The sequence below is a fragment of the Danio rerio genome, chromosome 2 (genome assembly GCF_049306965.1).
Source record: "Danio rerio strain Tuebingen ecotype United States chromosome 2, GRCz12tu, whole genome shotgun sequence".
Classification (NCBI taxonomy): domain Eukaryota; kingdom Metazoa; phylum Chordata; class Actinopteri; order Cypriniformes; family Danionidae; genus Danio; species Danio rerio.
This window is the reverse complement of record NC_133177.1, coordinates 13,655,741-13,676,422: the sequence shown is the minus strand read 5'-3', so window position 1 is coordinate 13,676,422 and position 20,682 is coordinate 13,655,741. Positions and strand designations below refer to the sequence as shown.

At 37.5% G+C, this 20,682-nt stretch overlaps 1 protein-coding gene across 2 annotated transcripts in view; it reads left to right on the top strand.

The window, feature by feature from the left end:
• The window catches only part of kdsr (3-ketodihydrosphingosine reductase), a 30,513-nt gene extending 9,831 nt beyond the window's left edge, over positions 1-20,682 (top strand). The window contains exons 6-10 of one of the 2 annotated variants that reach the window (XM_073914333.1): positions 2,288-2,479; positions 2,567-2,650; positions 2,766-2,849; positions 7,247-7,348; positions 19,633-20,682. In XM_073914333.1, coding sequence (XP_073770434.1) covers positions 2,288-2,479; positions 2,567-2,650; positions 2,766-2,849; positions 7,247-7,348; positions 19,633-19,752 — 582 coding nt within the window. In that variant the 3' untranslated portion in view covers positions 19,753-20,682. The remainder of the gene's footprint in view (positions 1-2,287; positions 2,480-2,566; positions 2,651-2,765; positions 2,850-7,246; positions 7,349-19,632) is intronic. The other variant, NM_201139.2, reaches the window with a different exon arrangement.

The window sequence follows — 20,682 nt, the reverse complement described above, 5'->3', positions numbered from 1 at the left end:
GCATATCATTAACTACTTTCAATAATGCTGTTTCTGTACTATGACCTTTTCTAAAACCTGACTGATATTTTTCCCAAATTTTATGCTCATCTAAAAATTGATTGAGCTGTAGCAATACAACTTTTTCTAAAATCTTACTAAAAAATGTAACATTAGAAATTGATCTGTAATTATTTAAAACTGTTTAGTCCAAATTTTTTTTTTTTTTAAAGTGGCTTTACCACAGCTTTTTTAAAAGCATTAGGAAAAATTCCTGTCATTAATGAATCATTTACTATGTCAAGGACATAGTCAATCAAGCAATTTGAAACCTTTTTAAAAAATTCTAAATTTTAGAATTTAAAAATTCTATTGATTTTAAATTATTTAATAAGGACAGTAAGGTCTGACTTTGCTTATACAAAAGTCTTATCACTTAACAGAAATGATGTACATTGTAGAATATAAAGTCATGGTGCAGTGGTAAAATAATTTATATTTCGTATGACTGCCATGAGCTTTGGACGACTGTATTCATACATCTCTGTAATGACTCAAATAACTTGTTAATAAAGTCATCTGGAATGGCAAAGAAAGTGTTGTTGCAGGACTACCAGAGTTCATCAAGATTCTTTGGATTCTTCTTCAATGCCTCTTCCTTCATCTTACGCCAGACATGCTCAATAATGTTCATATCTGGTGACTGGGCTGGCCAATCCTGGAGCACCTTGACCTTCTTTGCTTTCAGAAACTTTGATGTGAAAGTTAAAATATGAGAAGGAGAGCGATCCTGCTAAAGAATGTGTTCTCTCCTGTGGTTTGTAATGTAATGGGCAGCACAAATGTCTTTATACCTCAGGCGGTTGATGTTGCCATTCAACTCTCTTACACACCCCCAAACTAAATGCAATCACAAACCATTATTTTTCCTTTACCAAACCTGACTGATTTCTGTGAGAATTTTGGGTCCATGCAGGTTTCAATAGGTCTGCTGCAGTCTTTGTAATGATAAGGATTGTTTTAAACAGATGCTTTATCAGAAAAATCTACCTTCTGCCACTTTTCCAAATGATCAACTAGAAGTCAAGTTATTATTTGTTTCTCTTACAACTGGGATGAAAGACAAGCCTTTTGTCAGGTAGCATATAGCGTACCCTAAACCCTTTGCATATTCTGTTTTTAATTTTGAAAATCGACAGTCAGTTTGCCGAGTGCGACAACAACACAACTGGTAAATCTAAACCCACTCCAAATGCAATGGTAGTGTAAGAGCTGAGTGCACCTTATATGCCACACCAATTAAGATGAAATACATGAATTCAGTATTGCAAAAGCTTGCTGTTCCCTCAGGAATCTGGTAAATTTGTGAATATTCTTTGAATGCATTTGAAATATGCTCATAATACAGGCTATGATTATATAGCAGTTTGAACACTGCAACAAGATGTCATTTTTTGATGACAAAAGACGGTGATTTGCTGAATGTCCAACATTAAATTATGCACGAGTCTAAAACGAGTGGGAGTCAACAAAAGCATGTAAACTATGAAACTTTCATCAAAGAACTGAGAGCATTCTTAAATGGGCATGTAGGTACTAGACAAGATTCATCATTTATGGCAAATACCAAGCAAAAAAAAAAACTAAGATCTTTAAGGTTTAGGACTTTTAGGTTTATTTGTGTCCCAATTTTCACCATCCTAAATCATATTTGAAAACATAATTTGTGTGTTTACATGAGTATTCAAAGTTTCACAGACTATCCCTTTTTACATCTTTGCACACACTTAAAGCTAATGTTGGCTATAACATTGCACTTTGGATTTTGAACAAGGGTACATACAATATGTAAACAAAAGGAATTATGGATTCACAAGACTGAGCATTAAGTGGAGAGGCTGTTTGCTGCCAGTTTGTGAACTATACATTTTGTCATTATTTTGTCTAATAAATCATTTTGCAAACACGAGAAGATGTCTCTTCATGATGACTCAGCGAATGGCAGATTAACATTTTTTATGTGGATGGAAATTAATGATATACATTTGGAGGATTTGACAAGATTGGTCAATTAATGACAATTAATTATGCCCCCAAACTAGCCTGTTATTCTTTTACAGTAGTAAGTCAAATGTATGTATTTTTTCTTTACAAAATGAGTACATGCAGTACTTTTAGGGTGGAGTACAAGTAGGCAAATTGGATTGAAAATGTCTTATTACAACATGAGGCTAAGTAATGATTAGAGATTTAACATTTTGAAATCAACTTACCATTTAAGCTTAAGTGTGTGCTTTCCTTTTAACAGAAAATGATGGAGGTGAATTATCTGGGCAGTGTTTACCCCACCCGTGCAGTGATCACCACTATGAAAGAAAGGCGGATGGGTCGCATCATGTTTGTGTCATCACAGGCAGGGCAGATCGGCCTCTTTGGCTACACGGCCTACTCACCCTCCAAATTTGCCTTGCGTGGTCTGGCTGAGGCCTTGCAGATGGAAGTGAGTTTGTATGCAGGACACTTGCTCTGTATCTTCTGTATGATGCAGCAGTCTATTGATACAACTTTGATTTTTGATTTTTCTTAGATGAAACCCTATAATATCTATGTTACTGTGGCATATCCTCCAGACACAGATACACCAGGTTTTGCAGAAGAGAATAAAACTAAAGTGAGCAATTTATTGTTTTGTCTTGAAAACAGTTAATATCTGACCTCTAATATTAACATTAATATGAATAGACCATTTAAAAGTAAATTCCTGTGTATATCTTTTTCTTGGGCAGCCTCTGGAAACCAAGTTAATTTCAGAGACATCTGGTGTCTCTCAACCGGAGCAAGTGGCAAAAATTGTGGTGAAAGATGCGGTGGTGAGTACATGGTGGCTCTTATGTGACAAGTTTCAAGACAGAAAAACTTTCTGCTTCTTTGATGTACATTTATTTATTTAGCACACGCTTTTATTCAAAATTACTTAGAAAAATCACTAGAAAAGCAATAATATGTACATGACTCATTCCAGAATTGTGGGTACTTTTTAAGCATTTTTCATGAATTTTCTTTCAACTGGAATGATAATGCAACAAGTGTATAATTTACAGATAAACTGAATTCATTATTAAAGTAAAGCAGAATGCTTAAACATATTGGAAACATTTGGTTCTGTTACTGATTGTTGTTTAACAAAATGCTAACCTGAAACCAGATATAACATGACATGTCTGAAACAGAATTTTATACAGTGGTTGAGTGTAACAAGCTGCAATTTAAGAAAACACATGCAATTACTAAAGCCAAATTAATAAACATTCTTTATCAGTTTGACGGCACACACGTTGCAAATTCTCAAAACACAAACAACGGAAGAAATGCTCTGCATTTTGTCACAACCCAAACAGCGGAAGAAACAGGCTGCATTTTTTCACAACGCAAACAACTGAAGAAACATGCTGCATTTTGTCACAACTCAAAAAACTGAAAAAATGCGCTGCATTTTGTCACAACGCAAACAACTGAAGAAACGCGCTGCATTTTGTCACAACACAAACTACTAAAGAAACACGCTGCATTTTGTCATAACGCAAACAGCGGAAGAAACGCACTGCACTTTGTCATAACCCAAACAGCGGAAGAAACACTCTGAATTTTTTCACAACACAAACAACGGAAGAAACGCGCAGCATTTTGTCACAACCCAAACAGCGGAAGAAACAGGCTGCATTTTTTCACAACGCAAACAACTGAAAAAACGCTCTGCATTTTGTCACAACGCAAACAACTGAAGAAACGCGCTGCATTTTGTCACAACACAAACTACTAAAGAAACACGCTGCATTTTGTCATAACGCAAACAGCGGAAGAAACGCACTGCACTTTGTCATAACCCAAACAGCGGAAGAAACACTCTGAATTTTTTCACAACACAAACAACGGAAGAAACGCGCAGCATTTTGTCACAACCCAAACAGCGGAAGAAACAGGCTGCATTTTTTCACAACGCAAACAACTGAAAAAACGCTCTGCATTTTGTCACAACTCAAACAACTGAAAAAACGCGCTGCATTTTGTCACAACGCAAACAACTGAAGAAAAGCGCTGCATTTTGTCACAACGCAAACAACTGAAAAAACGCTCTGCATTTTGTCACAACGCAAACAACTGAAGAAACGCGCTGCATTTTGTCACAACACAAACTACTAAAGAAACACGCTGCATTTTGTCATAACGCAAACAGCGGAAGAAACGCACTGCACTTTGTCATAACCCAAACAGCGGAAGAAACACTCTGAATTTTTTCACAACACAAACAACGGAAGAAACGCGCAGCATTTTGTCACAATCCAAACAGCGGAAGAAACAGGCTGCATTTTTTCACAACGCAAACAACTGAAAAAACGCTCTGCATTTTGTCACAACGCAAACAACTGAAGAAACGCGCTGCATTTTGTCACAACACAAACTACTAAAGAAACACGCTGCATTTTGTCATAACGCAAACAGCGGAAGAAACGCACTGCACTTTGTCATAACCCAAACAGCGGAAGAAACACTCTGAATTTTTTCACAACACAAACAACGGAAGAAACGCGCAGCATTTTGTCACAACCCAAACAGCGGAAGAAACAGGCTGCATTTTTTCACAACGCAAACAACTGAAAAAACGCTCTGCATTTTGTCACAACTCAAACAACTGAAAAAACGCACAGCATTTTGTCACAACGCAAACAACTGAAAAAACGCGCTGCATTTTGTCACAACGCAAACAACTGAAGAAACGCGCTGCATTTTGTCACAACACAAACTACTAAAGAAACACGCTGCATTTTGTCATAACGCAAACAGCGGAAGAAACGCACTGCACTTTGTCATAACCCAAACAGCGGAAGAAACACTCTGAATTTTTTCACAACACAAACAACGGAAGAAACGCGCAGCATTTTGTCACAACCCAAACAGCGGAAGAAACAGGCTGCATTTTTTCACAACGCAAACAACTGAAAAAACGCTCTGCATTTTGTCACAACGCAAACAACTGAAGAAACGCGCTGCATTTTGTCACAACACAAACTACTAAAGAAACACGCTGCATTTTGTCATAACGCAAACAGCGGAAGAAACGCACTGCACTTTGTCATAACCCAAACAGCGGAAGAAACACTCTGAATTTTTTCACAACACAAACAACGGAAGAAACGCGCAGCATTTTGTCACAACCCAAACAGCGGAAGAAACAGGCTGCATTTTTTCACAACGCAAACAACTGAAAAAACGCTCTGCATTTTGTCACAACTCAAACAACTGAAAAAACGCGCTGCATTTTGTCACAACGCAAACAACTGAAGAAAAGCGCTGCATTTTGTCACAACGCAAACAACTGAAAAAACGCGCTGCATTTTGTCACAACGCAAACAACTGAAGAAACGCGCTGCATTTTGTCACAACACAAACTACTAAAGAAACACGCTGCATTTTGTCATAACGCAAACAGCGGAAGAAACGCACTGCACTTTGTCATAACCCAAACAGCGGAAGAAACACTCTGAATTTTTTCACAACTCAAACAACGGAAGAAACGCGCAGCATTTTGTCACAATCCAAACAGCGGAAGAAACAGGCTGCATTTTTTCACAACGCAAACAACTGAAAAAACGCTCTGCATTTTGTCACAACGCAAACAACTGAAGAAACGCGCTGCATTTTGTCACAACACAAACTACTAAAGAAACACGCTGCATTTTGTCATAACGCAAACAGCGGAAGAAACGCACTGCACTTTGTCATAACCCAAACAGCGGAAGAAACACTCTGAATTTTTTCACAACACAAACAACGGAAGAAACGCGCAGCATTTTGTCACAACCCAAACAGCGGAAGAAACAGGCTGCATTTTTTCACAACGCAAACAACTGAAAAAACGCTCTGCATTTTGTCACAACTCAAACAACTGAAAAAACGCGCTGCATTTTGTCACAACGCAAACAACTGAAGAAACGCGCTGCATTTTGTCACAACGCAAACAACTGAAAAAACGCGCTGCATTTTGTCACAACGCAAACAACTGAAGAAACGCGCTGCATTTTGTCACAACACAAACTACTAAAGAAACACGCTGCATTTTGTCATAACGCAAACAGCGGAAGAAACGCACTGCACTTTGTCATAACCCAAACAGCGGAAGAAAGACTCTGAATTTTTTCACAACACAAACAACGGAAGAAACGCGCAGCATTTTGTCACAACCCAAACAGCGGAAGAAACAGGCTGCATTTTTTCACAACGCAAACAACTGAAAAAACGCTCTGCATTTTGTCACAACGCAAACAACTGAAGAAACGCGCTGCATTTTGTCACAACACAAACTACTAAAGAAACACGCTGCATTTTGTCATAACGCAAACAGCGGAAGAAACACTGAATTTTTTCACAACACAAACAACGGAAGAAACGCACAGCATTTTGTCACAACCCAAACAACTGAAGAAACGCGCTGCATTTTGTCACAACGCAAACAACTGAAGAAACGCGCTGCATTTTATCACAACACAAACTACTAAAGAAACACGCTGCATTTTGTCATAACGCAAAACAGCGGAAGAAACGCACTGCACTTTGTCATAACCCAAACAGCGGAAGAAACACTCTGAATTTTTTCACAACACAAACAACGGAAGAAACGCGCAGCATTTTGTCACAACCCAAACAGCGGAAGAAACAGGCTGCATTTTTTCACAACGCAAACAACTGAAAAAACGCTCTGCATTTTGTCACAACACAAACAACTGAAGAAACGCGCTGCATTTTGTCACAACACAAACTACTAAAGAAACACGCTGCATTTTGTCATAACGCAAACAGCGGAAGAAACACTGTATTTTTTCACAACACAAACAACGGAAGAAACGCACAGCATTTTGTCACAACCCAAACAGCGGAAGAAACGAGCTGCATTTTGTCACAATGCAAACAACTGAAGAAACGTGCTGCATTTTGTTACAACACAGACAACTTAAGAAACGCACTACATTTTGCCACAGCACTTGCAAATAACCACGTAACACAACGGAAATGTTTCAAGGGGACCCCAAAACATGAGGGACCCTGCTGTGTGTAAAACAGCTGTGTCTTTAACCGTTTCTTTAATCTTGTGATAAAGCACATATAATTTTGTAATTTCTTCTGAAATACTATTATAAATTACATAAAATGTAAAATAGATTTTTAGAATGAATGTTGTTTGTCTGATATACCTACTTCTGTTGCTTCACAGCAGGGAAATTTCACTAGCTCATTTGGTCCTGATGGGTACATGCTGTCAGCACTGACCTGTGGGATGTCGCCTGTTACCTCCATTACTGAAGGGCTGCAGCAGGTATGACCCATTTTCAATATTGTCATATTTGACCCCTTTACAATAATTTGTAAGGTGGACATGGGCTGGCTCCTCCCTGTTTTTTTTTATTATTATTTTTGCACATGTCTTTCATCATCCTGCTTGGCCTTTGCATCTTGAGCAAAGTTCACACTGCACAATTTTAGCCCTTATTTGCACTTACCAACAGGTTTTGTGAAATTGCAGATAAATTACAAACCAGTGCTCATTGTCACAAGTACCATATATATTTTGAATGCTATTCAATTTAAAATCCTTCTGTGTAAAATGAGTTCGGACTAAAAACATAGGGGATTATGACCTACAGCCAATGTGAGATGATGAGCTCAGGGAGGAGTTATAGACCACAGTATCTCAATAAATAATTTTTACAATTACGACAAGCAGAAACATTTGCTTGGTCAACAGCACCACAAAATTATTTATCCTTGATCTTCTCATTTCCTGACCATTTCCCCCTCCATAGCGTACAGACCATAACTGCCATCTTGTGTGTGTTCTTTAGTTATTTCCTTATCATTTCTACCATACATTTGTAACTCAGACAGAGTAGGGTAGGCCAGAATTTTAATTAAGCTGTAATTTGAAGAAGAACAGCGTAGGTTCTTGGTAAGACACCAGTGTTTGCTTACAGACAGATATGTTAGCTGATGGAAATCTTTTTATTATGCAAAATGTTTACAGAGCTTTTTGTATTGAAATAAAAACTAAGCTTCCATATCACCATATCACCAACGTTTTTGGTAAATGTTGTGGTAAGTGTAACAAGACCATAGTCTCAGCTGTGTAGAGTCATTGCAGCTGTACAGCAGAGTTAAATGCTTGCTGTGTCTTAATAAAGAATGATGTCAACGCTTGACAAGCAGTGCCTGACTCTGCACTAAGACTTGGAGACTTGCTGTTTTGACCTGTACTGTATGTGCTACAGAAGGCATATATGCACTTTAGGCAGGAACACAGACCTATCTAAGCCTGTAGACACAAGTATTTTTAGGTTAAAGACATACTAAAACACAATAAAAACGAATAAAAAACATACTACCTAAAGTATGTTTAGATAAAAAAAAAGTAAATCAAAGTTATCAAATATTAAGACAATTAAAATAAGTTTTAAAAGAATGTTTTTTTGCTAATGTTTTGTCAATACTAGCTTTGCTATTGCCTGATAAGATTTCATTAGCTGACAAATCTGTCTGTGAGCTAACACTGGTCCCTCACCAAGAACCTGCTCTGTTCTCCCCACATAAATTGACTTAAACCAGCAACCTTCTTGCTGTCAGGTGACTGTGCTAACCACTAATCCTTTGTGCTGCCCCGCCATAATAATTGTTTCAAATATTTTTCTGTTTATCAATTTGTCAGTGGAACAAACTGAATTGGCATTAAATTTTCTCATCAACAGTGTCAATACTCTATAATTTTTATAGCATTGTCAATATCATTTAAAATTAAAAGGTTTCATGACATTTTTATGAACATCCCTTCAAGTAAAGTGTTACCAAGAAGACAATGGGCTCTATTTTGACGGTCCATGCGCAAAACGGAAGGCGCAGGGCGCAAACGCATTCAGGGCGTCATAATCCATATTTTCTTGATATATGCACACACACAGAACAAGAACACACATTGGCTCGTACTTAGACAAACAAAAGACAATAAAAAAAAAAACAACAGAGAAAAGAGACAAAATAAACACAAAGAAACAACACACACATCTTAGTCACAAAACATAGTACATACAATAAAAACTAGTAAAGGTGTATAGCTTAAACCTCAGAGGGGTCACTGGATTGCTCTTGAGATGTAGATTTGTCAAATAAATCAAGAAATTGACCCCAAGTAGCCAAAAATTTTCTTGTGGAGCTAGTCCTTAAAACTCTGAGTCTCTCCATCTGAATAAAAGACATCATATCAGAAATCCAGTTCTGGAATGAGGGGGGTAACGTTGATTTCCAATTATTAAGCAATAGTCTTTTAGCAACCACCATGCCTTGCATTAAAGACGCTTGCACTGTTTGAGGGAGCCAAGATGTGTTTTGTGAAAGTCCAAAGATAGAGAGCTCGGCATCTGGCAGAAAAAGTGTATTATAAGCCTTGGAATACCAGTCAAATATGCTGGTCCAGAATCTGTTCAGTAGGGGACAGAGCCAAAAGGCATGAGCAACCGTGTCCTCTGCTATCTTGCATCTATCACACATTGGTGAGACTGTAGGAAAGATTTTATGGAGTTTGGCTTAAGTGTAGTGTAGACGATGTATGACCTTAAATTGAATCAGTTGGTGTCTGCTGTTGACTGAGCATGACTGTATTGAAGTCAGACAATTGTCCCATGTGTCTGCAGAAAGTTTGATTCCCAAATGTTTTTCCCAGGCAACTTTAAATCTATTGGAGGATACTGTAACATAGCTTTCAAATAAACACACAAATTTAGAAATAAGATGTCTGGAGTCAGGGGGGGGGGGGGTTGTAAAGATATCATAAAACACATGATTTTCTGGACAGAGTTCGAAATTGGGAATTTTGGACTTCACAAAGTGCCTGATTTGCAAATAACGAAAAAAATGTGTATGAGGGAGGTCAAATCTTTCCCTTAACTAGCTGAAGAAAGCAAAACGCCCCTCAACATCCTCAAGATCCTTGATAAAACACAAACTGTTTTTTCTCCAAGCATAATACGTTTTATCAGTCCATGCCGGTAAGAATGAATGATTCTGACAGGTTGGTGTGAATACAGAGGTCTCTGGTAGTGTTAGAGCTTTACTTATTTGGTTAAAAATTTTTACTGAGTTTTTCAACAAAAAACTCAGTTTATTTAAATTTTAGGCTTGTCCAGCTTAGAGAACAACATCGCCGTTAGGGAGGTCCTCAAAGCCAAATTGGCCTCCACTTGCACCCATTGAGGGGTCTCTGCCGCAGAATTAACTGGTGCATCCTCCAGCCAGAACATTAAAGCTCTAGTGTTAGCCGCCCAGTAATAATGTTTAAATACTGGCATTCCCAAGCCCCTTGCAGAACTAGGCTTTTGAAGATGGATTTTTGAAACTCTGTGTGGTTTATACTTCCAAATATAAGACATTATTATAGAATCCAACTCTTTGAAAAAAAAGCGGTAAGGAAAATAGGGAGGTTTTGACAAAGATATTAAAATCTGGGGAGAGAAACCATTTTAATTGAATTTATGTGGCCAATCATAGACAGGGGTAAAATCTTCCAGTTATTAATATCATTTTTAAGTTTTGAAAGAAATTCTACAAAGTTTAATTTGAATATTAATTTTGAATCTTTAGGGATTGTCAGCCCAAGATAAGTTAAATTATCCTTAACTATTTTAAATGGAATATTTTCAAGGAAGTCAGGGTCATAAATGTCAGAAAGGGGCATGAAAATACTGTTGGACAGATTGATTGTATATCCGGATATTTTTTCAAAAGAAGTGATAAGATTCAAAACAGTTGGGACTGAATGCTCAGAGTTTGACAGATACAGTATAATGTCATCTGCATAAAGGCTAATAAGAACTTCTCTGTTTCCCACTTGAAGGCCTGTAATTTCTATGTGGCGTCTTATGCTTAGGGCAAGAGGCTCAATCGCAATAGCGAAAAGGGCTGGAGAAAGAGGGCAACCCTGTTGTACTGATCGGCATAAAGGAAATTTAGGTGATCTGTCTGCATTAGTCAAAACTGAACACATGGGCTTGGCGTATATTAATCTAACCCATGACATAAACGTTTGACCAAATCTAAACCTTTGTAATGATTCATATAAATAACGGCATTCAACTTGATCAAAAGCTTTTTGTGCGTCCAAAGATAAAATTGCCGCTCCTTTTGTTTTTGCATGATTGGCATATATTGTATTAAGAAGGCGACGTACATTAAAGAAAGAGAATCTTCCAGGGATAAATCCAGTCTGGTCGGGATGAATGATGAATAATAAATGTTTATTAAGTCGCATGGCTAACACTTTAGTGATCACTTTTCTATCAAAATTTTGTAGCGCAATTGGCCTATAACTGGCTGGGTCAGTTTTATCTTTGTTTTTCTTCAGAATAAGAGAAATGTTAGCTTCGTATAGTGTACTGGGCAAAATCGTATCTTTTTTGGAACTATGTATCATCAGCAAAGGGGAGAGAACATTACTAAATTTCTTATAAAATTCATGGCCGAACCCATCTGGCCCTGCCGCTTTTCCAGATGGAAATGACTTTATGGCAGCATCTATCTCCTCCTTGGTAAAATCAGAGTCTAAATCTGCCCGTGCATTGTCACTAAGTTTAGGCATATCAATAGATTCAAAAAAGTTTGATAAATCATTATCAGTGGATGTATTATTGGAGGTATAAAGCTCCCTGTAGAATTCTTCAAAGCGGGCATTGATATTTCTGGGATTAACTAAAAGGGTGCCGTCTTTGGACTTAATACTATGGATGGACCTGGAAGCTTGAATTCCTTTAAGCTGACTTGCTAAAAGCCTATCAGGCTCATCTCCTGTTTCAAAATATCTTTGCTTCATTTTTAGATAAAGATTGTTTATTCGATGTCCCAGAATACAACTATATTCATATTTGAGTTTTATTATTTTATTATAATCTTCAGGCGACTTCGACGTTTGATATGCCAATTCGTGAGTAGGAAGAATACTTTGTATTTCCTTAAGTCGTTTCTCTCTTTCCCTTTTAGAAACAGATTCATAAGAAATAACATACCCGCGTATGACTGCTTTTAAGGTTTCCCACAGTGTGGAGTCGGAGACCTCCCTATTACCATTGGTTTCTATAAAGTCTTTTAATTTAGTATCAATGTATTCTATGAATTTATCTTGCTTTAATAAAATGGATTGAGACGCCAGGAGTAACATTGTTTAGGAAGAGAGAGATCTATAGGCATGGTAAGGGGACTGTGATCTGAAATCAATATATTGTGGTATTTGGTATCATTAACTTGTGAAATTAGCCAAGAATCAATCAAAAAGTAATCTATTCTACTGTACGATTTATGAACATGTGAGTAATAAGAGTAGTCTCTGTCAGTAGGGTGCTGGATTCTTTATATGTCAACCATGTTCCTTGATTTAATCAAATTGTTGAATACCTGTACTGATGCAATTTTAGGAGGGGGGCTAATAGATAACCTGTCCAAGTAAGGGTCTAAATAGCAATTTAGATCCCCTCCAATAATCATATTATGGTTGTCTTCATTCGGGAGCAGGTCAAAAACCTTTTAAAAGTTTGGGTTAAAATAGGATTAAAGTTACTTATTAAGTGGAATTCGACTGTTTAATGTCCCACATATAACACTGAAAAACCATTTGGAGTTTTTAATCCATCTGTTCAATAAAATACTTCTCAATATGTAATTTTTTTCTTTTTTCAGAGTTAGTAAAATGTTTGTTTGGCCATGAAACAACAGCCGTAATAGTCAGTTCTTAGTTATGTGCGGCATCAAATAGAGCCGACTGAATATAGAAGATGCCATCAATTGTACTTGAGCTTATTACCCTGGGGTGTTACCGTACTTTTCCACAAATTTCGCGTCAACGAACACCTCAGGCGCTACATCTCCATTCTGATGTATTTGCAATCTGGCCAGGTATCTCAGTGTGAACTTGACTCCTTTTTACATAGCGCTTGCATTACATCCCGAAAGGCATTCCGTTGAGACATGACCTCTGCTGTATAATCAGGGAAGATGAAAACCCTTTTGCCCTTATATTCCAGAGGTTGTAGTCTCCCGCGACGCAGAATCAATTCCTTCTTTTGGAAGTGGTGTATACGTGGCAGAATTGTGCGCGGTTTGGGCTGGAGAGACCGGTGCGCACGGTCCACTTTAACTGGGTGAGGAAAGTGTTCTTCCCCGAGGAGCTGTGGAATCAGCCGGGAGACAAAATCAGTGGGTGTACCTTCTTCCTCATCCTCCTGTATACCCACGATCTTAATATTGTGTCGTTTTGACCTGGCCTCCAGATCCATAACTTTGTCCCGCAGTTGCAAATTTTGTTTGTATAGTTCAGAGACTTTAGTCTCTAAATCATGCAATCGCGCATCAAAGTCGCTCGCCGCTGTCTCCTGATTTGTCACACGGATCTGTAGATCAGCCTGTGAAGCCACAAGTTTCTGAAAGTTGAGTTCAAAAGCATCGAAGCGATCGTTCACACCTCGCAAGATTGACTCAGACATCTCCTTACTTATTTCTTTACATAAGGCAAAAGCTGTGTCTGGTAGTATTTCAGACTTTTCAGGTGAATTGTTAGCCTTAGCTTTAGCTCCGGCGACGTCGTCGGCGACTTTTCCTTTGTGTGAGGCACTCGATTTTGGCATTTTCAAGCTTTAGCAGAAGTTTGTGATGTAAAAAAAGCGTCAACACAATTAAAAGTATTAAAGTCAAACAAAAGCACTGTAATTTAATAACTTACTTGAGGCCACAGAGAGGAGCTCTAAAAAACACGTCTATCCCAGAGACATGCGCACTAGCGCCCCCATAATCCATATTTTCTAATGTAAGGAGGGGGAAATCCGCTTTGCGCCGTGGCGCATGGTCTAAAAGGGTTGAGTTTATTTTCTTAATTAGTTATAGGTGTGTTTTGAGAATAAACCAATCAGAGTCTCATCTCCCATTACCTTTAAGAGCCAGCTGCGTTGCATTATAAGCGCATTTGCTATTTACAGGACGTAAAGTAAGTTCGCTTTTGCTCTCGTGGATAGGGAAACCTTACCGCACAGACATCAATTAGCCTATAAATAATTAATTCTGTTGTTAAGCGCAAATATTTGTTTCAAAACTGTTTCTAAATTCAGTTCTAATTTCCAGCAAACGAATAAATGAACAATATTATTGAAGTGTGGTCAAAATACTGAGTTATTTCCAAATACACCTGCTATGCCCCATATGGTCTAAAACCTGACAGGTGGACAAATCTAAGCTTGTTTTTAATAAAACAAGTATAAATATGGATATAATAAATAATACTGCTAATAATAATAACATTATACAAAAGCAAATTGAATAAACTGAAAAAGCCTCCCGAGATGAAGAAAGTAAGGCAGTGGTTTTTAAATTCATGTAGGCTAGAAATGAATATGTTTTGTAATATTTTAATCATTTATATTTATATCCTATATATATATCCTTATTATATATTCTTAAAATATTATATTCTTTTCATATGTAAAGATATTTGCATATTGCTCTACATTTTGTGTTTATTGTGTAAGCCAATACAATAGACCAATAGACCGACTTTGTTCTGGTCTAAAGAACAGACTATTTACAGTTTTTCAAAATAGCAACGCGTCTATGGGCGCACATATGAGTGCAAATGCATTTGCTATTTAAACAGTGTGGCGCAATGCCTCGAAATGACCCTTGCGCCGAGCTGAAAGTACCAAATAGCAATTGCCTTGCGCCACATTGCGCCGGGTGTATGATAGGGCAATGTTTTAAACTGGTCTAGAAAATGTTTTTTGATTTAGGATTTTTTGGAAACTTTGACTAGAGACGAGACAAAACTCTTGAGTAAGAAAATAATTTTTGCTGTGTTGATTCTACATGATTTTGAATGGTGCAAATGGTCCCATAAAGTCCCACAGTTAATAGTGCATGTTAGAGCACAAATCAATTCACAAAGTCCAAGGAATTGTTTGTAGACAGGATAATATTGAGGCACAGATCTCGGGAAGGGTACAGAAAAGTTTCTGCAGCATTGAAGGATCAAATGAGAACAGTGACCTCTATACATAAATAGATGAAGTTGCCAACCTCCAAGTCACATCTAAAAAAGGGCTGCGCACACAAAATTAGTGATCAAGAAGGAGACTAGCCCGGGAGGTGACTTAGAACCCTATGGTTACTCTGATATTGCTCCAAAATTTTTCTCTGGCGAGAAGAGAAACTACCAGACGAACACTGCAGTGCTCCACCAACAAGTTTACTTAACTGAATTATGCAAACTCGTTGCCTTAGTTCAATTATGTAATCGTTACCTTATTGCTTTAAGTACTATTTACTAATGCAGAAAAAGTGGTTTCTACTTGTACCGAGTCACATTTACTTGTGTCAATCAAGTCATCTAAATTATAATTACATATTATTTTCTAATGTTGTAAAAGTAATTCTTGCTCATATTGAGTCACATTTACTTAGGTTACTTATTAACTCACCTGAAACTGCACTCTGAGGAATGATGCTAATAAAGTTTACTTAAACTACAGTCTTAATTATGCATAATTAAATTGTATGATGACTAGTAAAAACCACAGGTGTCGGTTCATTTAACTTTCATTTAACATTTATTTTCAAAAAACAGCAGAAGCTGTTGAATAAAATCAGTATTAACAAGACAATTCTTGCAAATACACTGATCATCTCAGTAGAAAAAAATGTCAATAATAATAAGTTTAAAATGTAACATTCTTGATGCAAGTTAATTAGGCTCATTTATTATAAATGGTGTAGTCACCTTCAACCTAAAAAAAGTTCCTTTCTTTCTGAAATTGCATGTAAATAGGGCTTAGTAATATGTGTCATTCCTGTACCCCCTGGCCAAACACTATAGTCTCTGGCAGGCAAGAATCTAATCAGAACTGGCCCGAATGTATTTTGCTTTCTGAGTAAGCATAGAGTAGTCGATTTAGGACAAAGCATGGGAGAGAGAAACACCAGCCATCCTTGCATGCATGAAATATTGCACATTATGACAAGTTTTGCTTGCTAACAGACTTGTAGTATTATAAAATACTATAAAACTTCGGTGAATGACATGATCTAGTAGGTCTCTGTCATCTTTAATGTGCACGTTCATGATTTCAGGAGGTGTGGCGTTGGATGGCAAGGGAGGAACTGGGTTTCAAACATCTAGGTCTTGACATCAAGTTACAGTATTTACAGAAATAGACTTTTTAGGACCTGGATCTCTCTGACAGATTATTTGCATCTAACCCCATGAAATGTTTTGAAATGCTTCAATAGGTTTTGTGTGAATCCAAGTTCAATGCATAAATCATGACAAAGATAAAAAAAATCTAAATCAAAAGAAGACATTGTATCCTACCAATCTTGTTTATATTATTTCCGTGGCCAACGATAATAACAGAACACATTATTGGGTTAACTTTTAGCAAGGTAACAAGATCTACAGCTTGAGGCAATGACTTAGAAGCACATAAACAGGAACACAGTTCTTACAAAATCAGAACAAATATTTATTGAGTTACGCTACCATACATGAAACTAACTCCGTAATAAGCAAACAACGTACAAACGCGCACACTTACACACACACACACACACACATACACACGTACATACATAGAGGCAGTTCAGAGGATGCAAAAATTAGTTGACAACCATGCCAAATTAATTCTAATACTTCTTACAAGGTCTTAAAATAACACCTGAGAAACCACAAAAGCAGAGATTTGTCTTTTATTTAACTACTTAAGATTAATCTGCATCACATTAGCAAGAGACATTGTTTGTTTGTTACTTGCAAAATTGCTGAAGTCAATTTTCCCTCACCGGCTGGCCTCAGGGAAACACGGTGGTCCTGATTGGCTGGTGACTCATTATGATGACATCTTCGGGATTCACACGCTCGTGACTGGCTGTTGTTCTGGGTTACTGAGGTGATGGACTGCTGAGAGTCAGTTTGCCCACGAGAGAGACTGAATGCAAGACAGGCACGTGCACACATAGGGCTCAACCTGCCCTTTTTAGTCTTGGATAGAAAGTGCCCTTCCAAAATGATGAAAAGTGCCCCCGCGACACAGCCTGCACGCGCAGATTCTGTGTCGCCTAGTCATGAGTTTGATAAGTGGTATAAAATTCCAATTAAAAGCCTACATGCAGAGTTCTGTAGGAGCATCCTCAGGGTACAGAGGAACACACTCAGCAATGCATGCAGAGCAGAATTAGGCCAGTATCCTTTACTCATGCGCATTGAGAAACGAACCGTCCAACATTGGAAACATATAAAAATGAGAAATGGACATTGAAAAAAGCCCTCTGATTCAGATGGTCCTGAAGCTGCAAAGGCAGCATCAGGATACAGAAATGCTCATCCACAAACTTAAGGCCAATCAAATAACAAATGCATGAAAAGTAGAGTATCTGATTTACTGGAATGAAGCAGCTGGTAAACTTCAATGTTATTTAGACCTAAACAGAGATTATAGCACAGCAACATATCTGAGTGCAGTAAAGGACAGTAAATTAAGAACAACAATGACCAAATACAGGCTGAGCGCTCACAGTCTGACTGTAGAAACGTGCCGATACAGACAGAACTGGCAACCCAGAGAGAGCCGCATCTGCCCACACTATGCCCAGGGAGAGGTGGAGATGGAAGAACACTTCTTCACCCGCTGCACAAACTATAAGCACGTCAGAGAAACATTGTACCTCAAACTACAGAGCATTTACCCACAATTCACTGAGTAAGACAATAAAACACAGCTTCAATATTTACTAGGGGAAAAAAGCTGACTGCGTTCTTCTAGCGGCACAATACATTAATGCCTGTCACACAAAAAAAAGAGAGCAGACCAGTAAAAACATCAGTAATGCCCCTGCAAACACACATTATACACATATTAATTTGGATTAGTTAGTTTTGGATTGGCTTTGACTAATCTAAAATATATGCACAAATATTTTATTTTAAATCATCATATAGAAAATCTTAATTTAAAAGAGAGATCTGTGAGTAAATTTGTTTGTTTTTTTAGGACAACAGTATTTCCATCAGAAAAGATAATCCAAGATGCCATTTTAAATTGTAAGGAAATCAGGAAATTAGTTTTTGAAACAAATGAAGACAGCAGAAGTCAATGATTTATTTTAATTATTTATTTTTAATTATTTTGTTTACTGCTCCAATATATATATATATATATATATATATATATATATATATATATATATATATATATATATATATATATATATATATATATAAAATGTTTCTCAAAATTTGATATATTGTATTCAAAAGAGACAAAGTTTTTGTTGTTACCCAGACATTCAAAAATAAACATTGGAGCAGTAATCGCAATACAGTGAAACCGTGATATTTTAATCCAAGGTTATTAGACCTCCAGAATCTTATACCAGCTAATGCCTATGTGTGACACTATATGAAGAATGAATGGCAGTATGGCATCACAACATTTTAACAGCATGGAGTACTGCCACAGGCTGTTGGAGGAACATTCACTATTCTTCCCAGGATGTTAGACCATTTGAGACACTCAAAGGTAAATTTAGGTTTGTAATTTTAAGTAAAAAATATGATAGTATCAGTTTGTCAATATTAATTAAACATACTCTATATTTATAGGAAGGTCACATTACATTATCAATATCGGACCTAAATTACAGCTTGTTAGAAATGTTGTTTCAAGTGGAAAATATCCTCTAACCCAAGTCACACCAGCATTTCACTTATGTCAGGGACAGGAGGGCGACCAAGGGGATTATTTATTTAATAAATACATTTCTGATGACAAATAAGGTGCAACATTATAAATAGTTTTTAGGTAAAATGTTTTTTGTCTCGCTTTATATTAAGTAACTATCTCTCACTCAAAAAAAAAAAAAAAAAAATCAATTCAAACTGCTCTATTGGCATGACAAATGTAAGGTGTTTAATGTTACAAGTGTTTACATCACAGAGAACATATAAAAACAACTTATTAGCAATAATAACAATAACAGTAATGTATTATGTTTCTCTGTCTCTCCTGCGTGTCAGCACTCTGTCTCTCTCGCTTACAACTCGCTCTCTCTCGCGTGTACTCGGGTCTCTCTCGTGTGCATTTGGTCTTTCATGCGCGCCATACTAGGTTTCTCTCGCGTACATTCAGTCTTTCTGCATTTGCTTGACTTTTGTCCACTCTGGCGCATCATAGGTAGCTTGCTTAAGAGATGTTTTTCAGTGGCAGGAACGGCACGGGGAGAATCCTTGATTAAAAAAAAAAACTGGACCTCAGCAGTCTTTCAACAGGACATCAATCCCAAGCACATAGCCAAGATAACAAGGAGTGGGACAACTCTGTGAATGTCCTTGTGTTACCCAGCCAGAGCCCAGACTAGAAAATTGTTAGGAAAACAGGGAATTTATTACATTTTGGAATAATGCTGTAACATGGCAAAACATGGATAAATGTGGAGAAGTATTGTGGATACTTTCTGGATGCACTGTATGTAAGTAAATAATAATTTATTTTGTAGTGAAATGTTACAATGATTCTGTTATCTCACCCTGTACAGATTGTGACCATGGGCCTGTTCCGTACCATTGCTCTCTTCTATCTGGGCAGCTTTGACAGCATCGTCCGCCGTTGTATGATCCAGCGAGAACAGTGCAAAGCAGCTGACAAGAGGGAGTAGCACCAGCATTCCCCCCACCCATCCACCTCTATTGCCAACACTACATTTACACACATGCCTCCACACACCACCTGCAAGACATTTTTCAGTGGGTTTACAATGTCATGCACTTCAGCGACAAAGTTTCTGCTATTTTTTTCCAGTATATTTTTCATGATGTGTATTTCAGGATCCTCATAATTTTCATCAGTATTTCAAGCTCCTTAAGACATATTTACTCTTTAGCTCTCACTGCCTTATGTGCATTCTCGTATTTCAAAATCTGTGTTGTTCTCAAGCGTGCATCCACAAATGCTTCTTGCTTCAACCTGTTGGCACAATTTAATTTCAAAACTAGATGTAATTTCAATTAGCAGTTATTTATATTAATGCCATAAAGCTTGGAATCCTCTCTATTTGTCAAGAATTCCAAATTCCCTTACGTTCCATTGAGGTGAAGAGCTGTGATGTGATGTTTGTAGCCTAGCACTGTATCTCCCTGCTTTTAGACTTCCTAGTTTTAAGGTATGGACACAGAAAATCGGTGTGTGTGTGTGTTTGTCTTGTTTTGTGTGTATATTGTTTAGTTTTTTTATTTTTTGGATGAAACTGCCTGAGTCTGCCACTTTGCCTTATCTCTTTGCTCTGGCTGAGGATTTCGGAAGGAAATGTTTACCTTGTAAATGCGTGTGTGTGAGTGTAATTCTATTGTCTGCTTGTACGCATGAGTTTAGGTGACCTCAGGGTCTTGTAGAGTTCACTGAACTGAAAGATGGGTCTGGATAAGCCAATGTGGTTTTGATGGCTCGCTGGTCGAGTCACTGCACCTGTCTGCCAACAGATGGACCTGGAGATCCAAGCAGCTCATGTTTGAATAATCATAGTTAGACCTGAGTGGTTTAATGTCCACAACCCCAGAGCTCTGTTATTAAAGAATGCATTGATTGTTTA